General features: G+C 31.0%; 1 protein-coding gene and 2 long non-coding RNA genes across 8 annotated transcripts; 1 reads left to right on the top strand and 2 right to left on the bottom strand.

The window, feature by feature from the left end:
* Positions 1-2,688: 2,688 nt before the first annotated feature.
* On the bottom strand, positions 2,689-3,594 carry LOC115878343. The gene is made up of 2 exons (XR_004049504.1): positions 3,269-3,594; positions 2,689-3,060 (listed from the first exon to the last, which is right to left on the bottom strand). It is a non-coding gene; the product is annotated as an uncharacterized LOC115878343 (long non-coding RNA).
* Positions 3,595-3,702: 108 nt separating this feature from the next.
* On the top strand, positions 3,703-26,609 carry LOC115878322 (malonate--CoA ligase ACSF3, mitochondrial-like). Of its 6 annotated transcripts, none has more exons than XM_030894787.1 (8): positions 3,703-3,794; positions 4,138-4,344; positions 16,279-16,437; positions 23,652-23,833; positions 23,895-24,193; positions 24,247-24,495; positions 25,364-25,498; positions 25,564-26,609. In XM_030894787.1, the coding sequence occupies exons 2-8, from the start codon at positions 4,164-4,166 to the stop codon at positions 26,129-26,131; spliced, it is 1,773 nt and encodes a 590-aa protein (XP_030750647.1). In that variant the 5' UTR covers positions 3,703-3,794; positions 4,138-4,163; the 3' UTR covers positions 26,132-26,609. The 6 variants fall into 6 exon arrangements, with proteins under 6 accessions (XP_030750647.1, XP_030750644.1, XP_030750646.1 ...); XM_030894784.1 differs by having other exon boundaries at positions 3,777-4,028; XM_030894786.1 differs by having other exon boundaries at positions 3,789-3,955.
* On the bottom strand, positions 17,155-19,062 carry LOC115878337. The gene is made up of 4 exons (XR_004049498.1): positions 18,750-19,062; positions 18,404-18,478; positions 18,007-18,184; positions 17,155-17,948 (listed from the first exon to the last, which is right to left on the bottom strand). It is a non-coding gene; the product is annotated as an uncharacterized LOC115878337 (long non-coding RNA).
* Positions 26,610-27,016: the final 407 nt, after the last annotated feature.

The raw sequence follows: 27,016 nt of genomic DNA, 5'->3' as shown, positions 1-27,016 counted from the left end.
GTGTTGGGAGCTGCGAACGAAAATCGCAATCGCCACTCTTCGTTAGCGTGCCGGTGCCAACAAAAATCGCAATCGCAATGCTGGGATCTGGGATGAGCTGCGATTTTCGTTCAGCTCCTCGTTCGCCTGTCCACTGCCGTGTTGAAGACGCGCCGCCGCCGGCCGGGGCGTACGAGAATCGCAATATTGCGATTTTCGTTCCCAGCTCATCGTTCGGCTACTCAGTGCCGTGTCGATGCAACGCCGGTGCGAATGAAAATCGCAATGCTGTGATTTTCGTTCGCAGCTCTTCGTTCGCGTGCCCACTGCGATTGCAAATCGCAACTGGTGTAATATTGGTTGCCTAAAAATCCAAAATCTGCAGATATATGTTTCAATCGCAAGTCGCAGTTTGCTATGGAAAGGAATCACAGGTTGCGATTGCGAATTTACAATCGCTGCGATTAAATCGCAGTTTGCGATTTTCTGCTCATCTCTACTATGAATAGTATCGACTGACTAGTGAGAAAAAAAATATAGGAACTAGCGAGGTTGCAGTCGGAAGGGTTTGGACTAGAATTAATACACTTTGTTAATGGTCAATCTTTCGGAATTTATTTATTCCTTCCTCAGGACACTGAAATGGAAATACATGTTACAGAAAAAAGGCTATAAAAGTCGTCAAGTAGAAAGAACTTACTCAACGTGGTAAAAAACCTTCTCTAAAAACTACATTAAAAAATAGGCTTACAGGAAACATTGAAAGCATTGAAAAACATTAAATTTATTTATTTAGGAATATAAATACATAACTTTAATTTTGATTAATTGATTAACTCCAAATAGCTAAATTTAATAAATGTAACATACACCTGAATATACAATAAAGAAATTATCTACTAATAGTAAAATAAATTATCTACCCTTATCTACTGATAGTTCCGTTTTGGTTCCGTCAACTAATTTTGTCTAAAAAAGTGCATAAAACACATCACTACTGCGAAGTATTTTGTCTGGGGAACTGCCCTTTGCCAATGCTGTAGCAAGTTAGGATGTCTTTCTTCTTTGTCGATGCTAGGATCCTAGTCATCCTAGTAAAAGAGATATACCTAATTATTAAATAAATTTAAAAAAATATTTTTTCACTATTCGAGGTAGCTGTTATTTTGAAACTACATTTTTGAAGTGTAAATAATATTTAATATTCACTTTCTATAATATTCAAATAATATTTAATAGCAATGGTGGTTAATATATATTATTAATACCTACTTATTTAATAACAGGTAATTTAAACACCTAGTAGCACATATATAATAACATGTTAGTAGATATTAAAGGTAGATACTGTGGTAGATATTATAAGGCTCTCTAGGTTATGTCATGCAGATGTTCGATTTTGAGCTATATTCTCTATTAATATGATTTTTAAATAAATCTGTACACTGATTATATATAATTTTAATGTTTTTCTTAACATCTATCATAATTTTTTTTAAATAAATAATCATATTACTTACATTAGGAGCTTTGAAAAATCTTGGGTTACTTTTCTTTCTTCGCTTTTTTTTCATTGAAATATCCACTTCTACAGGCAGATACCCAGCTATTTCTACTGTATAGTTTTTTTTTCACAATGCTCATTGTTATACTGCTAAAAATTCAACAAATTAACTATAATTTTAGCAAAAACAAACTTAAACCGTATAATAACAATGAAAATATAGTATCCCTATCGATCGCAGTGCCTCTACTGTCAAACCGAGGAACCTGTTTAAAAGTGGGGACAGAAATTTCAAATATGCCCATTGCCGATAAACCTCCTTTTTTAAAGACGACACTAAAACCTTTGTCTATCTATAATCAAGGCTAAAACTCACCAAAACCTCGGAAGCATTCGGATCCTACACGGAGAGTTCGGTTTTGTTCGGCAAGAAGCGCTTTGCGGGAATTTTGAACATTATGAATAATCGAGAATCGAACAGTAATCACAGACAATAATTTTATTATGCGAAATTGCTAACAGTAGTTGACTGTTTTGGTTGTTATTTTGTTTTTATAGTTTTTGACTATTTTTAGAAATATGGCTATATTTAAAAAATTGATCTGCATTCATATATTTTTAAAAAATACAAATATCATTAAAGTTACGAAATGTAATATTATTTGCTCATTTTAAAGAAGGAAGGTGGTTAATGTATTTGGCTGATATTTGGTAATATACCTATAAAGCCTACATCAAGTGATTTTAGTCAAAGTTGCATTGATTATTGGTGTAAATTAGAAATTGTTTCATTTGCAGATTGCATGATCACTATCTAATTTGATGCATAAGTGAGAACCATAGCTTTACTTGGAGAGAGCTCATTATTCTCAAACTAGTTGAAGCCTGGCGCATCCGCCACGACATCAGAAAAAAAATACTTTTTATTTTTTTTTAATTAAATAAAAAACAAAAAGTCCGGCGACGACAGTTTTTAGAAGAGTCAATTAGCTATCTTTTAGTAAAAATAGCAACTTTCTAGAGCAAGTCGTTACTTCAGTAGAGGCGACACAGATAAACATTAGCATTTTATATATGTAGATTCTACTCTCAAATCTTTTATTAAAATATCAGTTCTTAAATTGAATCACATTTTCATGGGGAAATAAACATTTTGGGAAAATTTGTTAGCTTAATTACTGTAACATATTAGAAATAAAAAAACATTTATAGTTCTAATAATCACAGACTTTATTAGAATGTTGCAGTTTCTTATCAGAAACTTATGGCTGTTCTATGTCAAGAAAATACAGTAATTACAACAATACAATACAATAATTTTAACAATAAACAATACCACATTATACAGGTTAGTAGCATAAGTAGTACAAAATAAATATAAAACCCTTAACCAACAGTCAATACATATTTACTTAAGTAAGACCAAAAACAAACGAAATAAAGCCTTAAACCAATAACCTCTTTCACTTTGTTGGGAATAATTCTTGCTTATCCATTTTCCTTTTATGGCTCATTATATGGTCTTTTTATTGAACTACTGGCCTTCTCTGTTCATTTAGAACAATTGCTGATGTATCCTAAAAATTTTCATTTCTATTTTACCTATGATTACGATAGTAATTGTAAGTTTTTTTCCACATAGTCATTATATTTTCTTGGCGAATGCATAATTTATCTTGAGAGAGATCTTCTGTTTTTTATACCACAGTTTATAACTTTCCTTAGTGTCAAAGTCATAGGCAAAGTTATGTGTTTCCATTTCCAATTTTACTTCATGGTGTTTACCTTCAAATGTTGTTGCAATATACGGCAACTTCCACAAACTATACAGCCACAAACTATATACAGACTACCATATTTAGAGTACACAGTGGGCAAATAATACGTTTCTTCTTATTATAGTGTTTTTCACAAAATTAAGTGAAACAACACAAATTAAAAATAATCCAGTCTGTAATATTAATTATCAAAGTTCTATGAATCGCTGGATCCCCAAAATGCATTTACAAATTGTAAATCTTCTTTAAATGCTTTTAGTAGGTATTTTTTGTATTATTTAAAACTACAGGAATGCTGTTGAGTTTTTAACTTTGTTTTTAAATAGGGCCATATTTACTCTGATATAAAGTGCCATTGTTTACAAAGTCCATCAACGGCAAAGTTCAGCTGAGTTTGACGTATACCGCGGTTGCGCGGTTCAGCTTCCGAGTATTTTGTCCTTAGAGAAGGAAAGAGAGACTCTCTTTCCTTGTCTAGGGTATGGTGAGTTTTAGTGTCGTCTCTTTTTTAAGCCCTCCATAGTAAGAACATGGTAAGAACTGAAGAATGTCAGAAAAAATATAAGTAACCTCAATTTTTTGGATATTTTTTCTTAAATTCTTGAAATAGTTTCCACCACTTTAATTAGCAATCAGGACCTGATTTTGTATCTAATTTAGCTACAACTGGTGAAACTAGGTAGACTGAAACTAGGTATTTGCGTAGGCGATTAGGATCCTGTGATTAGTGTTTGCATTTTTGTAGCGCTTGGCGCCGCAATTGTGACGTAAATATAATATTATTTTCAATTTAAACTTTGACGCAATAAAAATGTATTTGTGAAAGTCACGTCCAGCTATTGACTTTTTATTGTTATTTTACATTATCTTTTTAAGAGAAGTCTGATTATTGCAAAGCTACCATGTTTTTAAGAAGGCCATTATTTGTAAGTTACCTAAGTCAAAGATTTCAACAGACCCAAGTCAAAGTAGTGTCCAAAGTTAAAGAACCCCAGGTCCCTTTGGGTCAGTTAGCTTTAGGACCAGTTTTTAGAAATGCTAGATTATTTCCTGGTAATGTAGCTGTACGAGATAGAGTTGCAGGTAGGCAAATACATTTATTAAACAGAAGTTATGGTATATTTCTTAATCTAAGGGTATATTACACATTTTTCTGCTAGTAATTTCTTATACACATTTGTGTTATCAATATGATGTATGACACGGTGTTGCAATTTGAATTCCAATTGGTTTTGTTATTATATTCCCTCAGAAACTTTTGGGAATATGGAGCTGGACTTTTCAATTAATGTGCATTTTTTTATTATTTTATTTTAGTATAATGGAAAATTTATATATAAAATTGTTAAAGATCAGTTAAAAAAGAGATAAAGTTAAAAAAAAGGTTAAAAGAACCTGAATAAACAATATATTAATGCAAGACAGACTTTTTAAAGTTTGTCTTGCTATAAATTTGATTTTGAAGTGATTTTAGTTGGGACTTGGTATTTATATCTGAATCAATTCCATTTGTAAACATTCTGCTAATAAAGCACCGTATTTAGAAAAAATGACATTAATTAAATAAGCAAAACAGTATGTGATAGTTAAAATCGGTCTTCAAATTTGAGATTTAAATCAGTTACTAAAGAAGAATATTTATCTATCTGTGTGACTTACAAGATTGCCATAGCAATTCACTCTTAAGCTTGATTTTCATGCATCCGTTGTCCGACGATATGATGATACAATATTAATTTTATTGGTTGAATATAAAAACTTCAATTGGTTAGAAATGCTTATCCAATTGAAGCCTTTAAATACAACCAATGAAATTAATATTGTATCAACGTATCGTCGGACAACGGATGCATGAAAATCAAGCTTTAGACATACCCTGCTGGTCATCCAATTTATGTGGTCTAAAACGTTCGAAAGAGACAGTTGTAAATAGAGATCGAAGAAATAAAGAAAATTCAATTTAATTTCCATCTCAAGTCGAATTTTCTAAATACAATGTAATTAAAAAAAAAATACTACTTTCTGGAAAAATCTAAATCAGCATAAATAACTTTTGATTGTAATTATACCGTCTGATCGAAAAAAAATTGCGCCCAATTGGCTTAGAAATGACGATCGATAATATTCCCTATACAGGGTGCTACAAATTCGAGGTACGAACATTGGTATCTCGGTAACCGTAATAAATACGAACATGGTTAAATTGGGGCAAAGTTGCGCATTGGGATGTTCACCAAGATGCCATCAAAAAAGTTTTTAAAATTTCAAGGATTGCTGAGTTTTTTGGAAAAAACTGATTTTTTTAAAAATCAATTTTATTTTTTCCTGTCGTTACTTCTTAGAAAATCAAAAAACTAATTGCACATTCTAGTATTTTTAGATTTTCAAATTGCTGATAATTTGAGAGATACAGAGGCCAACTTAATTTTTTTAAATACGGACCTGCATTTTTTATTTCAGATTTTGAAAGAACTCGGTCTCCTGAGTACAATGATATGCCACAATTAATATTTTTTTGTTTTGACATTTGAACACAATTTATTTAAACTAATTTCAAGTCCGGCTCTGTTTTTTTTAATATTTAATTATTTAATCTATTCATCGTTACAATATTGATTAGCATTCAAAATTAACAATGACGTGGGGTAAAACATTGAATACGGAAAATCAAATGCAATAAAATAATTAATATAAATATAATCTATACTAATATATAAAATCCTTAAGTGACTGACATACTGATTAATCACGATCCTGCTCAAACCACTCAACGTAAGAGGCTCAATTTTGCCATACAGGTTGATTCTAGGGTGTAGAGGTTCGATAAGAAGGGATTTTTCGAAATTCCAGTTCCAAGGGGGTTCCAAACCATCCCTCAAATATTACAATATTTTTTATTTAAAAAACGGTCAAGTTTCCGAAAAAACGCTTAAACACGTATATTTTATTTTGTTTTTTACATATTTTAAGATTTTTTAAAAATGTATACAGGGTATTTCGAAAAATCTGGTCATTGATTAATCACGATCCTGTTTAAAGCGCTTGACGTAAAAAGCTGAATTTTGGAAAACAGATTGACTTTAGGGTGTAGAGGTTCGATAAAAAGGGATTTTTCGAAACTCGAATTCTAAGGGGGTGAAACTATCCCTCAAATATTAAAATATTTTTTATTTAAAAACCGGTGAGTTTTTCGGAAAAACTCTTAAACCCGTATATTTTATACTGTTGTTTTACATATTTTAAGATTTTTTAAAAAATTATACAGGGTGTTTCATAAAATATGGCCATTGAGTAATCACGATTTTGCTTAAACCGCTTGACGTTTAAAGCTGATTTTTGGCAAACGGATTGACTGTGGGTTATAGAGGTTCGATAAGGAGGGGTTTCTTAAATCTCAAATTCCAAGAAAGTGAAAACGCCCCTCAAATATTACAATATGATTTCTATCCTTCATATTTAGTAACTGCCTAAATATAATAATATCGCCATATTGTTTTTTCTCATGCTGACATAAATGTGAGGAAATTTTATCCAGTTTGTATGTTAATGGAAATTCTTGCTTTGCTTTATCATCACCATTACAAATGATTAATTCGACGCGAACGTAGTCGCGGGTACACGCTAGTATAATATAAAGAATCAAATAATTTTCCCGAAAGATGGACTGGAAATGGTAGAGCAATATAATGTCCAACGAGGTTCCTGGACCTATCGCCAAGGGGCTACATTACTTGACGTCATTTGTAAACGTGAAATCAATTTATCTCAACATTTACAATAAAGAGTACAAACTGCATTAAGAAGTATAAGAAGAAAGTTCAAAGAGCTATAAATAAAATTGAACTAAAACAAATTTGTGCAATAGGAAGGGTGGTAACCCTTTCGAACATGTAGAACATTAGAAACTAGTTTGCAGAAGTTAATTTGTTTATAATAACTACGATTGTGTGTTATGCATGTTATTAGATCGCACACTGAGATTTCAAATTCACAACAAAAAAAGTTAATAATATCTTTAAATTTCTGACCTGGATATTACTTATTTTAATCTTCCATTTGGCTCGAATAAGGAATTATTCAATATTAATTAGCGCTGATCAATATTGTTGGAATGAATATAATCAGATTAAATAATTTAAGAAACCAGAGTCGGACTTGAAATTATTTTAAATATAATTAAACAGTTTTGTTGCTGTTAAGGTACCCAAAACAAAAAAAGTATAAAGTGTGGCATATCATTGTATTCAGGAGACCGAGTTCTTTGAAAACCTGAAATAAAAAATGCAGGTCCGTATTTAAAAAAATTAAGTTGGCCTCTGTAACCCACTAATTATCGGCTAATTTCTTGCTATCAGATAGCCCTAATAAAGTGGCCATGAGAATGTTCAATTAGTTTTTTGATTTTCTAAACAGTAACGACAGAAAAAAATAAATTTGATTTTCAAAAAAATCAGTTTTTTTCAAAAAACTCAGCAATCCTTTAAATTTTTAAAACTTTTTTAGTGTCATCTTGGTGAACATTCCAATACGCAACTTTGCCCCAATTTAACCATGTTCGTATCTATTACGGTTACCGAGATACCAATGCTCGTACCTCGAATTTGTAGCACCCTGTATAAGTTTACTTATAAAATATCAGCAATCTTTACCTCCACATCACCTTTGACGCCGTTTTTTTTTATTGTAGGGTATTTACACCTTCAGTAATTTTATTTGTACCATACCATCGAAAAAAAAATGCGTAAAAGGTGACTTGGTCGAACTGCCAGTTCCTGTTATTTTAAGTTGTTTTGTTTAAGTGTATAAGTAAAATTATTTATAAACTGTTATTTTTTAGAAATTTAATGTTTAATACTGTATTGTCAAATAATATATTTCCAATTATTATGCCAGTAATAATCTTTTTTTCAAAATAATTTTTATTCTAAAGACTAAAGAACGATTATATACCGATTTGACGAAGACGATTTATTTATATTTCTCTCAAATTTTTAGACAGAGAGCGCATGAGACAGCTACTGTTTCTTGTTCTTTCTGCTGCTTTGTGCCATTTAGGGAATATCGTAATGCATGAAATTACTGGAAATCTATTCAAGGTCATTACGCCGATACGCCGTTCCCATAGCCGTTCCGCTGTTTCTAGGATAGTATGGATGCACCCTGAACGCATCCAATATTTATCATACAAAAGAGTATACACTTTACCAGTGGCGTGCATATAATGTAGGCAAAAAGGCCTACCCAGACAAAAAAAATATTTTTTTCACATCATTCCATTATAACTAACTTAACCATTTTTATCCTAAATTTAAGTGTCTACGGCCGCGGCCAAACATAACTGGACGCGTAGAGCATAGCGTAGCGTACGGCGCGCGGCGGAGAGGAGTGCGTATAGTGGCCCCACATGTCGCGCGTTTTCAGCATATACGTATTATTTACAAATATACTCAGCCTAATCTCCAAAAAGTGAAGCCCAAACAGTGAAAGAACAATATGGAATTCTGCATAAGTGTATTTCACCCGGATATTCATTTAACTGCGCATGCCTCACCTGAAGAAGTTTTCATTGGTCGATGTTTTTAAAGGGAAGTGGTTGACTGACATTTCACACCTAACCTTCAATTTTATTTATATTTTTATTATTTATAACACATTATCATGGAGTTGGAAAAATATCAACAAATAGTTGGAAACAATAAACTAAACAAAATTTTAAACTCTTTTACGCGCACAAATAAAAAGTAATCCAAACAAAACTAAAACAACAATCAATCGGAGTTTGGCGCAATCGCAGTTCAATCCATATCCGGGTGAAATAGACTTATGCAGTTTTAATTAGCGATGGGAACTATCGAATGAATTAGACTATCGAATGGTTTCTGAATGAATGATTTCAACTATCGAATGGTTTTATTGGAATAAAATCATTCATTCATTTGTATACTAAAGCATATGTGACAACCTCGCCGTGCGACTAAATGGTTATCGTTGAGCCACGACTATCGAATGCTTTTGGTAAATGAAATTTAGTATTCGTTTGATTTTTGTGTGCGTCAGTGCATTATTAGTTCTTCCAAATTTTTATAACTTCGCCGTATAAATACTGTGCTATTCTTGCGTTTATTAAAACATTTAATATACTAAAATAGTAGTTTTTTTTAATTTTATTTATTGACGATTTAATTTGCATGTTCAGGTGGTCAAAATTTTTCCAAAAATTTGTGTGGTTTTCCGTAGTCCGATCTTTCAATTATTTAATTTTATATGGTATATGGTCTATTTTTAATGGGAAATTTTGAGAAGTAGCAATTTTTAAGAGAGATGAGATGAACTTACAATTAGTAGTGGGAACTATCGAATGAATACTATCAAAACATTCGATAGTTGCAATTCATTCGAATAATTCGATAGCTAGTAAGAAAACATTCGTTGAAAACTATTCGAATAAAAATTATCGAATAGACGCGTCATCTGCCTTGAAATATTGTATTCTAGTAATTCGGCAGCAAAAACCATTCATTTATAAAATTCATTCATTTATGAAATTCATTTATTCGTCAGGATCGATATAATAAAATATTAACTGGATTTTAGTTGTCGCCCGGCGACGTAGGTTTGTTTCCCAGAAACCCGACAGCGGTCGGTGGCAATGCTATGAAAGAAGGCGGCATCTTTGATTTTTTGCGGAGTAGATAAAAATAAGGACACATTATTTTTTTTATTGAGGTGCTAGTATTTACACAAAAACTACATTATGAAAGGCGCTGTTGCCATATATTGGTATTAGTTGATATTAGCAAAGAATATTATTGTCTGGCTTTAGTTAGTTAGGGTAGTATGTCTATATATTTTGCATTTTTTTATTAATATTCTGTTGTTACACTGCAATAATACTTGTTATTTTGGATGTAGGAAAATGATTTTTAATGCTTTTAAGCAAAGACTGGTTTAATAAATAATAATAACAGTAATAATTTGTTATACCTATTAACGACAAAATTTAAAATCATTTAATATGAACATTTTTTTAAGTAGTGGCAAAATATAAACAACAAATTAAATGTCAAAATTATTTATATTAGATCCTATTTAAAAATAATATAGACTCTAAATTTTTTGGCAACGGTTGTTTTTTAAATAATAATAATTACAGAACTAATTTGTTATATTAACAACAAATTTTAAAATCATAAAATATCAACATTTATTAATTTTCTAAGCATGCAGTGTAATGGAAGAAAAATATAAATAAAAAATTAGAAATTAAAATTATTTATATTAGGTGCTTTATATTACTATTTAAAAATAATATTATTTACTTTTACTGGCATTTACTTTAAAAAATAAATGAAATATTTCTTCGCAAAAAACTACATGTAAGAGAATTAGCATAAACAAAATACAAACATTGTTAACCTTTTTTTTTAAATTGGCACGTGTAAAACTTTCATTTTAATTTTCTCACCCCATAGTTTGAGTTCGATAACCATTACCACATTACTTAAATATAATTATTAAGTTCAACTAATTCATATTATTAAAACATCTAAAATACAAATATGTATTTTTAAAATTAATTGTAAGTAGCGATGGGAACTATCGAATGAATTAGACTATCGAATGGTTACTGAATGAATGATTTCAACTATCGAATGGTTTTATTCGAATAAAATCATTCATTCATTTGTATACTAGAGCATACGTGACAACCTCGCCGTGCCACTGAATGGTTATCGTTGAGCCACGACTACCGAATGCTTTTGATAAATGAAAATTAGTATCCGTTTGATTTTTGTGTGCGTCAGTGCATTATTAGTTCTTCCAAATTTTTATAACTTCGCCGTATAAATACTGTGCTATTCTTGCGTTTATTAAAACATTTAATATACTAAAATAGTAGTTTTTTTTAATTTTATTTATTGACGATTTAATTTGCATGTTCAGGTGGTCAAAATTTTTCCAAAAATTTGTGTGGTTTTCCGTAGTCCGATCTTTCAATTATTTAATTTTATATGGTATATGGTCTATTTTTAATGGGAAATTTTGAGAAGTAGCAATTTTTAAGAGAGATGAGATGAACTTACAATTAGTAGTGGGAACTATCGAATGAATACTATCAAAACATTCGATAGTTGCAATTCATTCGAATAATTCGATAGCTAGTAAGAAAACATTCGTTGAAAACTATTCGAATAAAAATTATCGAATAGACGCGTCATCTGCCTTGAAATATTGTATTCTAGTAATTCGGCAGCAAAAACCATTCATTTATAAAATTCATTCATTTATGAAATTCATTTATTCGTCAGGATCGATTATAATAAAATATTAACTGAATTTTAGTTGTCGCCCGGCGACGTAGGTTTCTTTCCGAGAAACCCGACAGCGGTCGGTGGCAATGCTATGAAAGAAGCCGGCATCTTTGATTTTTTGCAGAGTCAGATAAAAATAAGGACACATTATTTTTTTTATTGAGGTGCTAGTATTTACACAGAAAATACATAATGAAGGGCGCTGTTGCCATATTTTGGTATTAGTTGATATTAGCAAAGAATATTATTGTTTGGCTTTAGTTAGTTAGGGATAGTATGTCTATATATTCTGCATTTTTTTTTATTAATATTCTGTTGTTACACTGCAATAATACTTGTTATTTTGGATGTAGGAAAATGATTTTTAATGTTTTAAAGCAAAGACTGGTTTAATAAATAATAATAACAGTAATAATTTGTTATACCTGTTAACAACAAAATTTAAAATCATTTAATATAAACATTATTTTAAGTAGTAGCAAAATATAAACAACAAATTAGATGTCAAAATTATTTATATTAGATCCTATTTAAACATTTAAAAATAATATAGTCTCTAAATTTTTTGGCAACGTTGGTTTATTAAAGAATAATAATTACAGAACTAATTTGTTATATTAACAACAAATTTTAAAATCATGAAATATAAACATTTATTAATTTTCTAAGCATGCAATGTAATGGAAGGAAAATATAAATAAAAAATTAGAAATCAAAATTATTTATATTAGGTGCTTTATATTACTATTTAAAAATTATATTTACTTTTACTGGCATTTACTTTAAAAAATAAATGAAATATTTCTTCGCAAAAAACTACATGTAAGAGAATTAGCATAAACAAAATACAAACATCGTTAACTTTTTTTAAAATTGGCACGTGTAAACCTTTCAATTTAATTTTCTCACCCCATAGTTTGAGTTCGATAACCCCCCATTTACTTAACCACATTACTTAAATATGATTATTAAGTTCAACTAATTCATATTATTAAACATCTAAAATACAAATATCTATTTTTAAAATTAATTGTAAGTTCATCTCATCTCTCTTAAAAATTGGTACTTCTCAAAATTTTCCATTAAAAAATAGACCATATACCATATAAAATTAAATAATTGAAAGATCGGGCTACGGAAAATCACAAAAATTTTCTGAAAAATGTTGACCACCTGCACACGCACACAATCGTCAATTAAAAAAACTACTATTTTAGTATTTTAAATATTTTAATAAACGCAAAAATAGCACAGTATTTATACGGCGAAGTTATAAAAATTTGGAAGAACTAATAATGCACTGACGCACACAAAAATCAAACGGATACTAATTTTCATTTATCAAAAGCATTCGGTAGTCGTGGCTCAACGATAACCATTCAGTGGCACGGCGAGGTTGTCACGTATGCTCTAGTATACAAATGAATGAATGATTTTATTCGAATAAAACCATTCGATAGTTGAAATCATTCATTCAGTAACCATTCGATAGTCTAATTCATTCGATAGTTCCCATCGCTACTTACAATTAATTTTAAAAATACATATTTGTATTTTAGATGTTTTAATAATATGAATTAGTTGAACTTAATAATTATATTTAAGTAATGTGGTAATGGTTATCGAACTCAAACTATGGGGTGAGAAAATTAAAATGAAAGTTTTACACGTGCCAATTTAAAAAAAAAGGTTAACAATGTTTGTATTTTGTTTATGCTAATTCTCTTACATGTAGTTTTTTGCGAAGAAATATTTCATTTATTTTTTAAAGTAAATGCCAGTAAAAGTAAATATAATTTTTAAATAGTAATATAAAGCACCTAATATAAATAATTTTGATTTCTAATTTTTTATTTATATTTTCCTTCCATTACATTGCATGCTTAGAAAATTAATAAATGTTTATATTTCATGATTTTAAAATTTGTTGTTAATATAACAAATTAGTTCTGTAATTATTATTCTTTAATAAACCAACGTTGCCAAAAAATTTAGAGACTATATTATTTTTAAATGTTTAAATAGGATCTAATATAAATAATTTTGACATCTAATTTGTTGTTTATATTTTGCTACTACTTAAAATAATGTTTATATTAAATGATTTTAAATTTTGTTGTTAACAGGTATAACAAATTATTACTGTTATTATTATTTATTAAACCAGTCTTTGCTTTAAAACATTAAAAATCATTTTCCTACATCCAAAATAACAAGTATTATTGCAGTGTAACAACAGAATATTAATAAAAAAAAATGCAGAATATATAGACATACTATCCCTAACTAACTAAAGCCAAACAATAATATTCTTTGCTAATATCAACTAATACCAAAATATGGCAACAGCGCCCTTCATTATGTATTTTCTGTGTAAATACTAGCACCTCAATAAAAAAAATAATGTGTCCTTATTTTTATCTGACTCTGCAAAAAATCAAAGATGCCGGCTTCTTTCATAGCATTGCCACCGACCGCTGTCGGGTTTCTCGGAAAGAAACCTACGTCGCCGGGCGACAACTAAAATTCAGTTAATATTTTATTATAATCGATCCTGACGAATAAATGAATTTCATAAATGAATGAATTTTATAAATGAATGGTTTTTGCTGCAGAATTACTAGAATACAATGTTTCAAGGCAGATGACGGATCTATTCGATAATTTTTATTCGAATAGTTTTCAACGAATGTTTTCTTACTAACTATCGAATTATTCGAATGAATTGCAACTATCGAATGTTTCGATAGTATTCATTCGATAGTTCCCACTACTAGTTTTAATATGGAACTGGGTTATGTTGTCTTTTTCTTACGGCACAGAAATTGCACACGGGGTTAAATAGGGAACCCTGAGTATATTTGTAAATAATACGTATATGGTTTTCAGGCGGATTTTGAACAATTTCAAAGGAAATGAGCGCGTGAAAATTTCAACCAGCGAGCAAATACGCATCAATCTGCAATATGCTTCGCTCGGACCCACTTCCATTTACATTAATGCGTTTAAACGCTTCGCGGTCCTCTTCGTTACGCTACGCTGTTTGCCTCATGTGGGGCCACGCACTAATGCAACATCTTATGTTCGCAATAATCTTTTTTGCCGTATTTTTATTCTATATATATTTTATACTACAATATATTTCGATTATTTTTGATAACTGCGTTATCGCGGAATTTTCATATAAGGTTTTCCATAAAGACATTTTGATATGATTTATTGTATTGCTAAGGCGGAAAATATACTTCATATTACCTATAATGGATATTAAAGGCTATGCCGTTGTGAATCTTTGACGTACTCGTAGGCCGCAATGACTTCAACATATACATATAACTAAAAAAGAGAATTTTTTTCTATCTATCCCCCCTATTCCGATATTTATTATCAATTTTTTGTTTTCAAAATCGAGCCTTGCGCTTACGCGCAGCCTAGTGGGGAGCACGGAGAATTTCCGGTGTAGGGTGGCAGCGGTGGCGTTACCCCAAGGAGTGTAATGCGCGTATTCATATTTCGATCACAAATTGCAAAAATAAGATTTAGAGCGACCCCCCAAAGAAGGGAGGCTAGGGGAATTTTTTCATTATTTTTCTCGGAATTCTCACGAGCTCCTGAATACGGTAGCATTTTGTTTTTTTCATTTCTGACTACTTTTTATATATGCTTCAATTGCCACGCCCATTGCTTCAAGACTAAATCCTAATGCTTCAAGTAGGGCATAAAACCACGCCCCCAACCCGATCCTGGCCTTAGATTTCGATTTCGGGACTCCTTTCAACGTTTTTTAGTTATATGTATATGGACTTCAAGGCCCATCTCGGCGTTGATGTAGCAATGTGTCATGATACAATTAACAGGAGATAAGATATTGCGCATGTAGTGGGCGGAGCCTAACACAAAATTACTTTACTACCCAGGTGACGCGCGGAAAACCGATTTGCGACCGCCAAGGATCTTATCTTTGTATATTGTATCATGGCAATGTGTAAAAAACATATACATATAAATAAATATACTCAGCCTAATCTCTAAAAAGTAAAGCCGAAACAGTGAAAGAGAAATATGAAATTCTGCACAAGTCTATTTCACCCGGATATTCATTTAACTGCGCATGCCTTACCTGAAGAAGTTTTCATTGGTCAGTGTTATTAAAGGGACGTGGTTGACTGACATTTCACCTCACCTTCAATTTTATTTATATTATTATTAATTATAACACATTATCATGGATTTGGAAAAATGTCAAAAAATAGTTGGAAACATTAAAGTAATCAAAATCACTCTTTTACGCGCACAAATAAAAAGTAATCCAAACAGAACTAAAACAACAATCAATCGGAGTTTGGCACAATCGCAGTTCAATCGATATCCGGGTGAAATAGACTTATGCAGTATTAATATGGAGCGGAGTTATGTTGTCTTTTTCTTACGGCACGGAAACAGCACACGGGGTTAAATAGGGAACACTGAGTATATTTAGTTATATGTATATGGTAAGAAAGTGCAGCTTGATTTAACCTGGTAGGTGGCGACCGCCGGCCGCTAATCCGTCCGGTGATACGAAAATTATCAGTAATTCAATATGCGACATGTTGATAGTCATCACAATATTAACACAAATAAATGTGTACGTATGTATAGTTTGTTAAAAAAAATATATGAAATAGCAAAAAACCGTATAGTAATTACCCATATTTTGTTATAGCTTATACCTACGCTAACATTTTTATGAGTGCAAATGAGTTATCTAAAGAAATCAGTGCAAAATTAGAAGGAAGGATCAATGAAAGAGTTTTATTTCTGTGTCCTAATGATGTACAATATGTAATTACTTTATGGGCAATATGGATGTCTGGACAAATAGGTATATATTTAAAAAAAACTCGTTTAATGTAGTTTATTTTTAGTACAATGTATTTTTTATAAAGCACTTGACTATGGAGTGTAGAGGTAAGGAGAAATAACTCCGTGCATTAAAAAATGGTCAAAAAAAGGGAAGAATTAGGATGGCGCTGCTGTAGCAAGATTCTAAAATTTAAGACATGCGCCGAACATTTTAGAACAGATGATTCAAGACATAAATATTTGACGTGAAGCAAACGCGAAGCCGCGGGTTTAAAAAAAATACAATTTTATTTTCATGTTGCATGAAATAAATTACAGATTTTTATTCAGCAGCAATAGACTAGGCCCTTTTTTTATTGTTTCTCATAAGTTATTTCGCAAATGTCATTCAAGACGACGAAAAAATATTCTTATCGTTTTAGCTTAAAGTTAATGGTAATTATAATTAAGACAAATTTTATTTAAAGTAATAATTGGTGATGGGTTTAAAATAAATATAATGCAGCTTTAAAATAACTTCATACCTACATTGATTTAGTATAAAAGTAAGTCAATATGTGGTTTTATTATCGATTATTCAGATATCAGAGCCTCTTTTTATTGTTTCTCATAAGTTATTTCGTAAATCTCATTCAAGATGAAAAAGGTTTAGTTTAAAATTAATGTTAATTATAATTAGGAAAACTTTATTAAAAGTTTAATTGATGATATGGGATTTAAATAAATATAATGCAGGTCAAAAATAACGTAACACATTTTATTTAGTATAAAAATTAAGCCAATATAATATAATTTTATACTGTACAAGTATTTATTTACGTTTTGCCATCGTAGTTGCTATTCATTCAGAATAGTGGATTTTAAATGTTCGATAGTCGGATGGCTTAACTACCTTAATATCAACTACTTCTAGACAAGAATCGTGTGCAGTATTATCTTCTTTTTCACTCCCAGCTATTCCAACATGGCTTGGGACGTGAAATAATAATATAATTTTATAGCCCTTCCAGATGCTCATGTCTTCCTAGTTCACCCAATAGAATCGTTCTCGCAGCTTCCTTCCAAGTTGGTAGTTGCTATTCATTCAGAATAGTGGATTTTAAATATATTTGGTAGTCAGATGGTTTAACTATCATAACTATAACTACTTTTAATAATTCTTTTTCTCAATTCTTTGCACTATAATTTGCATCCCACGTATTGTAATATTTTCCTTTGAATTTCGTTTCCTATTGTTCCATGGCTTGAGACGTAATGTTATAGCCCTTCCAGATCCTCATGTATATGTCCCTTTTTCTTGTAGTCCACCCAATAGAACCTTTCTCTTAGCTTCCTCTCAAGTTGGTTCATTAAGAATAGTGGATTTTAAATATGTTTTGTATTCGGATGGTTTAACTACTGTAACATCATAAATAAATTGTATACCAACACATAATGGCCAAACTTCAACAGACTTTAATATTCATAAGCCTCATCAGAAGAAAATATTTTTTGATCCAAAGTTTCTTTTTCATTATTAGAATAAATTACCTGCAATTTGTTAATTCATTACAACATTGAATAAAAGATGCAAAGTGTTTATACATACTATAATAGATAAATCTTCATTTTAAATTATGTGATAGATCTGCTTGCTTGTAGGATCTAGACTCATAAACTCAATAATTTCTTTTATTGATATAACCAATAAAGTGGTAATGATGAAATTTTGTTTTTGATTTGAGCAGTAGGGTCCATTATTTCCATTATTTGATGCTGTTATTGCTCTACAAAATGTTATCTTTATCAAGGGATGTTTATGTGTATAATATTATTATTTATGTGTATAATAATACTGTATGATCGAAAAACACGGCGTCCAGTGGGCTTGGAAATGAACATCTCGATGACATTCTCCATATCATTTTACATATAAAATGACAGCAATCTTCATTTCATAGGCATCGCTGACGCCGTTTTTATTCGATCGATCAAATTGTACTTACGTGTGTAATATTCATTTAATGGTTCCTGTTTTAGTTGCTGGTGTTCATATTTTGGTTTTTTATTGTGTTGTTGCTCTACAAAATGTTAATATTTATGTGTATAACATTACTCTTTCTGTGTATAATAATACCGTATGATCGAATAAAAACGGCGTCAGCGATGGCTATGAAATGAAGATCGCTGTCATTTTATATGTAAATTTATATAGGAAATGCCATCGATCGTCATGTCCAAGCCAACTGGACGCCGTTTTTATTCGATCATACGGTACTTATGTGTATAATATTCATTTAATGGTGCCCTTCTTGCTTGTTGCTGTTGTTGCAATTCAGAATTTAAATTAACCTGAGGCAGTAGGTAGAGCTTCATCCTCCAATATTTTCCTATGTAAATACTGAAGTGGACAGTATTTCTGATGACAATTTTATCACAAACTTTAACATCTTGTTCTTTAAAATGAAACTGCCATACCTTATCTGTAGATTTCAAAGCAATATCTAAATGTTTTTGACCATCACTGTAATCTAATTCTTGTCTGAAAATCAATACCTAATATTATCCTGATGATTTTGATTTTTGATAGATTATTAAAATACAGCACTTACAGTTAACTATATTTCTTGAAAGTACCTACAATTTTATGTATTTCCTACTTTTACTTGTTTAAAAAAATGCCAACAATTTGTACATATCTGTCAAACTTTAAAATCATTAAAAATAAATTTTATTTAGGTTGTAACTTTATAAAAAGGATTGTAAAAATATACTTTGTAACATGTATGTCAATAATCTTACGAAAAATGTTTACTACACTTTTGATTGACTCTAATTTTTACATATAATACAAATAATACAATACTGAATTATATTATGTATTTTACATACCGTAGGCTTTGCCTTTGCTCTTTATTTTTCCATCAGCTATTCAATCAACTTCGCACCACACACACTTTAACCATTGTTAAATAATAAATAAAGCACAAAATATTGATAAACAATAATTATTTTATATTCAAAAACTCTGTCTGAAAAATAAAAACAAAATTTTTTTGGGTAATGTTTGGTTATATTTATTTTTATTCTCTTATCTATGGTTACTTTTCATTTTTTAGAATCATGCGTTTTTAGCGCCACTGTGGTTATTTGGCGAACCCTTATTCTTCCCATTTTGTGACCACTTTTTCAATAAAAGTCCCGTAAGAGTTGTTTCTCCTTACCTCTACACTCCATACACTTGACATTCATTTTTAACCTGTATCACTTAACGCTACCTTGAATTTTAAATATCATGCTTACTCTTATAGCCTCATGCTCTCTCGTTATACCGGGTGCGTCTTACAAGTGGCTCACCCCTATAACTTTTTTTATTTTTTGAGATAAAAAATCGTGATTTGGTATGTTAGTATATGACATAAATAAGGATTGATTGACGTATTCAATTGTTTTCGGTCACTTCCTGTTTCACCGGAAATGACTACAACTTTTGATTTTTAAATGGCACTTTGGCACCCTCGGTATTTTTCAACTTTAATCGATAGAAAATGACACTCTGAATAGAATGACATATCATATGTCAACTTTTGACATTTTTGCTTAAAATAAAATTGTATTATAAATTTCAATCTAGAGTGTCATGGCTGTGTTAAAAACACTAATTTTTAATCAAGGAGTCTTGGAAAAATTGATTTGATCGTCTGATGTGTCTTGTCATGGCCAGTTAAAAGATGCTCAAATCATATTTTTAATCATATCTCAGTTTTTTCAAATGGAATGATGGTGGGTCATTAGTATATTTGAAAAAAGCATTTTTTTACGAATAATTTGTAATACTACTGACTTGGTATTTACTAAATGTACTGTATAAATATATATTAATGTACTGTATACTGTATTTACTTAATGTACTACTCACTTGGTATTTCGAATCAAATTGTGGTTATGAATCGCATGTTGCAATTTCAAATAAATCATATTCAAAAATGTCAAAAGTTGACATATGATATGTCATTTTATTCAGAGTGTCATTTTCTATTGAATAAAGTAACTAAATACTGAGGGTGACATTTAAAAATCAAAAGTTGTAGTCGTTTCCGGTGAAACAGGAAGTGACCAAAAGCAATTGAATACTTCAATCAATCCTAATTTATGTCATATACTAACATACCAAATCTCGGTTTTTTATCTGGGAAAATGAACAAGTTATACTAAAGCCACTTTTGAGACGCACCCGGTATACTCTCTCCCTTATACACACGCTCGTGAAATGATTGCACAGGCTGTTTTAAAGTTAGGGTAAAAAATAACCATTCGATAAACCCTGTACAGTAAAGCCTAATTAGAGAATGAAATCCCGCACCAAAATCTCAATCCCGTAAACGCTGCGGGATTAAAGCAATCAATCCCGCGGATCCGCAAAATTGCGGGACTGTAAACAATAGTCATACATTTGGTCCTAAATGGTACAAAAGGCATTGTACATTTTGCATAGGCCCACAATATATTGATATAGCGTGTATCTTAAACTAATTGTATAGAAATTTGGACCGATGTATACAGGGTGTTCAAAAAATATATTTCATATTAAATAAACTTAAATTTTATTATAATTTATCTACTTATTTTAAAAATAAAAATATTATTCTGATGTTGAAGTTTTTTTTAACTTGTGTTAGTTATCTGCATTTAGATACACTCTATATCAATAATTTTTTGGCATATGTAGAATGTACAAACCTTTTTGTACCATTTAGGACCATACGTATGACTAAAAAATGCATATTTTTCGAAAAAACGTCGTATTTTGGAAAAAACAAAATAAAAATAAAAAATGATGAAATTGTTTTTTCTAATTTCAATACAGATTAGTCGTACTTGGTAAAAATTTCGATTTTTTAAAAATTGTAAATTTGCGGTAAAAAAAATTCTTAACCAAATGTTCACACTCTTATAAAACACCCTGTATACGAGAATTCGCTAAATATATTTTCGAAAACCACATAGCATGTTAATCACAATATATGCATCTAAAACCTGGTCTAAACCGCATCCCAAAATCTTTTTTCGTTCAACAGATATTCAAGTTTAAATTTACCCTAAAATTTTGCTTGTCCCATTAATTATGTCCGGTAGTTTTTTGACTAAATTGTCCACAAGTACCAGTTAAACGATTTTCTTCACTTTACACGGCAGAAAGAAATCTAACATGGTTTTTTTCACTTATTTTTAATGGCCAAGCCGTAAGGGGAATCCCCCGGGTTCCGAACGTCGACGCATCGGCCCGGAACGAAGTGGTTTGACCTTGATCGAGATCGATATAGAACCCAGTAGTAATGTGTCGATCCCGCAACTTTGATCCCGCGAAATCTCAGAGGGATCGGATCCAGCATTTGCGGGATTGCATTCCCTAAGCCCAATACTAAATACTATAAAAAACTGAGTTTACGAATTAAAGTTGATACATTTGATACAGTTTGCTAAAAAAATCATGAAAATAGGGCTAAAATTTAAAAAATTGTAACACGTTTTTTTCCGTTGCGTTTTTTGTTAATTTCAATGAGGAAAATGCATGTTTTTAAATAATGGTTTTAAAAAATAGTTCATATAATTACAAATTGAACAAAAAAAAATTTTTAATATCGGTTAAGAAATGCCTCTAATATAAAACAATTAAATATTGTTAATTTAAATGGCCGGGCAAACGCTCTCTACCGCGCCTTGCCGCTGTAACGTCACCCGCCATTCTTCTGGTTGAGTGGAGCCAGACGCGTGTTTATTTTACACAGTTTGCTTTTAAACGCTGTTGAATCCGAGTCAAAATTTTAGTTATTTGTGTTAATTAATACATAATTAGTAATTAGTGATATTTATAAATAGTAATGGATGAGCGAAAACAGAAAAAAATGGTCCAAGGCCATGAGAAGAGATGAAAAGAAAAATGTTAAATTATCCTCTATTTTTACGATTTATTGTTGTGAAGATCATTTTGATGTAAATTCATATATTTATGTATATTGTCTTACATAGGTATATGAAATTTGAATGTACAGGGTTATTCATTATATTTTGACACCCACGTACAGCCTTAACTGCAAGTTTTAGAAAAAAACATTAAATAAAAAAGTTGCATGGTTTTTCATATACTCTCTATAAAATTAATTCTAGGTGTGTCTCAAAAAAAGGGTGTCTCAAAAAAAGTGGTCCAGAAAATTGTAGGTATTTTTCGCTTTTCAACTGTCAATATTTCGTAAACATTTGAAGATAGGATATTATACATGAAATATATCTAGAATATCTAGAAATTTCCGAAGAATCCAAAAATATATAGGGTGTTTCACTTAAAAAAGTAACTTAATTTTGGCGTTTGCTTATGGGACACCTTGTATAATATTTTCATTACTGATAAACAATTTATTTCCTATAATTTCGTAAAAAAAACAATCTATAAAAATAACAAGGGTAAGGGGTGTCAATATATAAAAAAAACTTTCTTTTTCACGCTATGCTCTGGAGTTATTTTTCCACGTACTAAACAAATATTTTTGTCTCTTTTCACTTCTACATAACCTACAGCATTATCTCCATACGTCTCCCTACCTGATCTGAAAAATAAGTTTATAACATTAATATTTATAACTATATAAAAGTTCGTAACAGTAGGTACCTACTTATAGTTAAATATGCCTCAGTACTACAAAGAATAAATGTTACATCCCTCTCTGTTTTTTTCCTCGTAATTCAGCACCAATAAATTGGGAATTTGTATTTATAACAGCAGCCAACATAAAAGCAGCGACTTTTGGCAAGTTATCTGATTGTGCTTTTACAAACCCGGAATCTGCCATTACTTAAAAAATTCCCAGAACACACAACACATACAAATAATAACTGCACAAAAAAGCATAAAAAGCTACTTCAATCAACGCTAAAAGCAACAAAAATGTCTTAGTACGCCACCTAAATACGTACATAAACGGAACACATCTGGCTGCTGCTGGCCATCGCGCGTCGACGAGAACGGCGGGTGACGTCAGACCAATAGAATATCGCTTCAATTCGCGAGGCGTCGTTTGCGTTATCCATAGTATTTTAATGGCCCGTTTTATAAAATTGTGGTACTGCATTCAAGAAATTTTTTTTTTTGCATTTACACATATTTATTCTAATAAATTGAACAGTTTCTGGCGAAAAATAAAATATATGCATCTTCCTCATTATATTGATCTGTAAAAAAATATCTCAATGTTTTAGCGGTACCTGTTAGTCCTCTACATCCGAAAAGTCTTCTTATGTATTATGCCAATGATTCTAATTCAAAATTGATTATTACTGTACCAGAATATGCAGATCTGATGTCTAGAGTTGCTAATAATGCTAGTACAAAATTACAAGTGCTTGATGATAGACTTAAATTGAATTGTACTCTTATGCTGGTAAATATATGCTTAAATATGAAATTATTAATGAAAATTTAGAACTTTTTCAATTATTTAGGCTAACAAACCTGACGATTTAGAAGGTGGTCGTCCAGATACTTTTTATAATAAATCAAATGCTTTGATATTGTATACTAGTGGCACTACAGCCAATCCAAAAGGTGTAGTCTTGTCCTATAAAAACCTCTCAGCTCAAGCAGCATCTCTGTTAGATGCATGGAGGTGGAATACGGATGATGTCTTGCTGCATACGTTACCACTTCATCATATTCATGGCATAGTCAATTCTTTGTTATGCCCACTGTACGCTGGAGCTAAGACAGTTATGTTGAAAAAATTCAATGCAAATACTGTTTGGTAAGACTTGAAGTTCCTTTGTAATATTTCTTTATTGTTGGTAAATATTTTAGGTCATATTTATTAGGAGTTACTGCTAGACCAGAAGACAGAAGAATAACTCTGTTTATGGGAGTTCCCACTATGTATTCAAAATTAGTGGAGGAATATGAACGAGTGTTTAAAGAAGATCCTAAAATGGTGGAGTATATAAAGAATACACTAAAATCAAAAATACGATTGATGGTTAGTGGATCAGCACCCCTCTCACAACCACTATTCAATCGCTGGTTAGATATTACTGGGCATAGATTATTAGAGAGGTAATTACTAATATTATTTGGCCCTATTAAGACGTATCATTATTTAGAATTAGGTATTTATTAGGTATATACAGGGTGTCCCAGAAATAAGTGCAAGTATTTTAAGGGCTGGTAGACCTCAATAAAAGAAACATATTTTCTCTTTATCATTTTTCAAATAAGACCAAAATAACGGAGTTATATTACTTTGAAAATTAAAAAAAAATTGCTAAAATTTTGGGAACCACTGGATCGTTTCTGGATTTTCTTTTTTGTAAATCTAATCTAATACCTATGTTACCATATTATCAAAAAATTTTAACTAAAAAATTTACAAAAAATTTACAAAAAAATTTTTCGCGAAAAAAACCTCATAGGCGTTTTTCTGGGGTTGAACTATACTATCAGTTAAAATACTTGCACTTATTTCTGGGACACCCTCTATGTACAGAGTGAGTCTTACATAAGTGCAAATATGGTCAGGGCTGGTAGATCTCGGTAAAAGAAACAAAATTTCTCTTTACCGTTTTTCAAATAAGTCTAAAATAACCGAGTTATTTTACTTTGAAAATTTCTAAAAAAAATATTTTTTTGCTTAGATTTTGAGAACTACTGGATCTTTTCTGGGTTGTCTACTACCTATGTTGCCATATTATCAAAAAATTATGTTCTTAACTAAAAACTAAAAAAAAAATTAAAAAAATCCAAATTTCAAAAAAAAATTCGCAAAAAAACCTCGTTAAAATATACTGCCCCAAAAAAAAATTTACTTATGCACTTATTTACACTTAATTATTATTAATAAGACTTACCCTGTATATTGGGCTCTAATTCTAAATTATAAGTATGTAAAATTAAACATATAAAAAACTAAACAAAATTCCTTCAGGTATGGAATGACAGAAACTGGTATGATTTTATCAAATCCCTATGACGGTGACAGAGAACCAGGTTATGTTGGTGTACCTTTACCGGGAGTGTCAGTTAAAATTGCCAAAGAACCTGTTGAAAATGAATCCATAAAGTAAGAATTAATCCAGATATAACACTTTTGGCATCAAAATAAACCCTAAATTAATTTTACTTCAGGACTCTGGTTGAGTGCAGCAACATAGATGGTACCGTGGTCATTCAGAAAAATGGTCAAAAAGATGCTCAAGGCAACGATCCCACGGGCGAGCTGTTAGTTCGTGGGGACGCCATTTTTACAAAATACCACGACCGCCCAGACACCACGAAACAGGAATTCACGCTCTCCGGGTGGTTCAAAACCGGAGACGTTTGTCAGTACTCTGTAGAAAAGAAGAAGTTTAAAATTCTCGGCCGCAAATCAATAGACGTGGTTAAAAGCGGCGGCCACAAAATTAGTACCTTAGAAATCGAATCGGCGCTCTTAGGCTGTCCTGAAGTTAAAGACTGCGCTGTCGTAGGACTCCCTGATGAAAAATGGGGCCAAAAAGTAGCCGCGGTAGTCGCTACAACTCACAAAATCGAAAATAGTACTGAAATTATTGAAAAACTAAGAATATACGCTGAGGAAAGGTTGCCCAGGTACGCGGTGCCGAAGGAATGGAAATTTGTAGAAAAAATAACGAAGAACGCTATGGGAAAAGTCGATAAAAAATTCCTGATTAGGTCTCTTTTTGGAGAACCGTGATTCTGAAATTTTCTGATCTGTGAGGTTGTTAATTGGTTGCAAGTGGGGCTTTAATACTTTTTGGATTGTCGCCCCCAAAAGATAGGATACTATTGACTTCGTTCACCCCTTTTCTTCTTCATCTTCGTCGTTTTTGTCCATATTTTATTTGTGTTCTTTAAATTTAACAAAGCTTCCTCTTCACAAGATGTAGTAACATTTTTTACTAGCTCAAATTGAATTTAAAAGATTTGTACTGCCATTTCATATAGAGAAGAGCAAAACTGAAATTCTCTGAATAACCATGAAAAGCGATGGCAGGTTGCAATTGCGATTTTAGATCTCTGCGATTGAATCAAAGTTTGCGATTTCTTGCTCATATATAATTTTATAGCTCCTCTATGTCAGAGAGAGTTGGACTGATAAATGCATACTCAATACATTTATTTGTTCATAAATGTGAACTAATTATTTGTTCCAAATTTCCGGTAGGAGATATAATTTGTAAGACAGTTAACTTTACCAAAAAATGGGTTTTCTGTGTTATATATTATCATTAAGTTAATTTGAAAGGTCAGCTATATTCTAGAAACATGACAATATCAATGCAAGCAGTATTTTGTTAAGGTTTTTTAAATAAAATTAATTTTAATAGTTTTGTTTTTTTTTTGTCAGAACATTTATTTGTAAAGTCCTTTAAAGGAAAAAGAAGCGCTGTGCGCAAGCGTGGATTTTGAATTATCGATGGGATGACTCCATATATTTATAAAGCAACCAATTAACTCCAAGCTACATTCTGTGAAGCCAAGCCGGTGAAATGGGTATATAAATCTTCTGAAGCAATTTGCGTAAGTCGCTCAGTTAGCTCTGCTCAAGGGTAGTGCGCAAGCCTGGATTTTAAATTAT

Source organism: Sitophilus oryzae, unplaced genomic scaffold (genome assembly GCF_002938485.1).
Source record: "Sitophilus oryzae breed Bouriz unplaced genomic scaffold, Soryzae_2.0 scaffold_1508_pilon_pilon, whole genome shotgun sequence".
Taxonomy (NCBI): Eukaryota; Metazoa; Arthropoda; class Insecta; order Coleoptera; family Curculionidae; genus Sitophilus; species Sitophilus oryzae.
The sequence above is the reverse complement of the archived record's forward strand: the minus strand, read 5'-3'. Positions and strand labels throughout refer to the sequence as shown.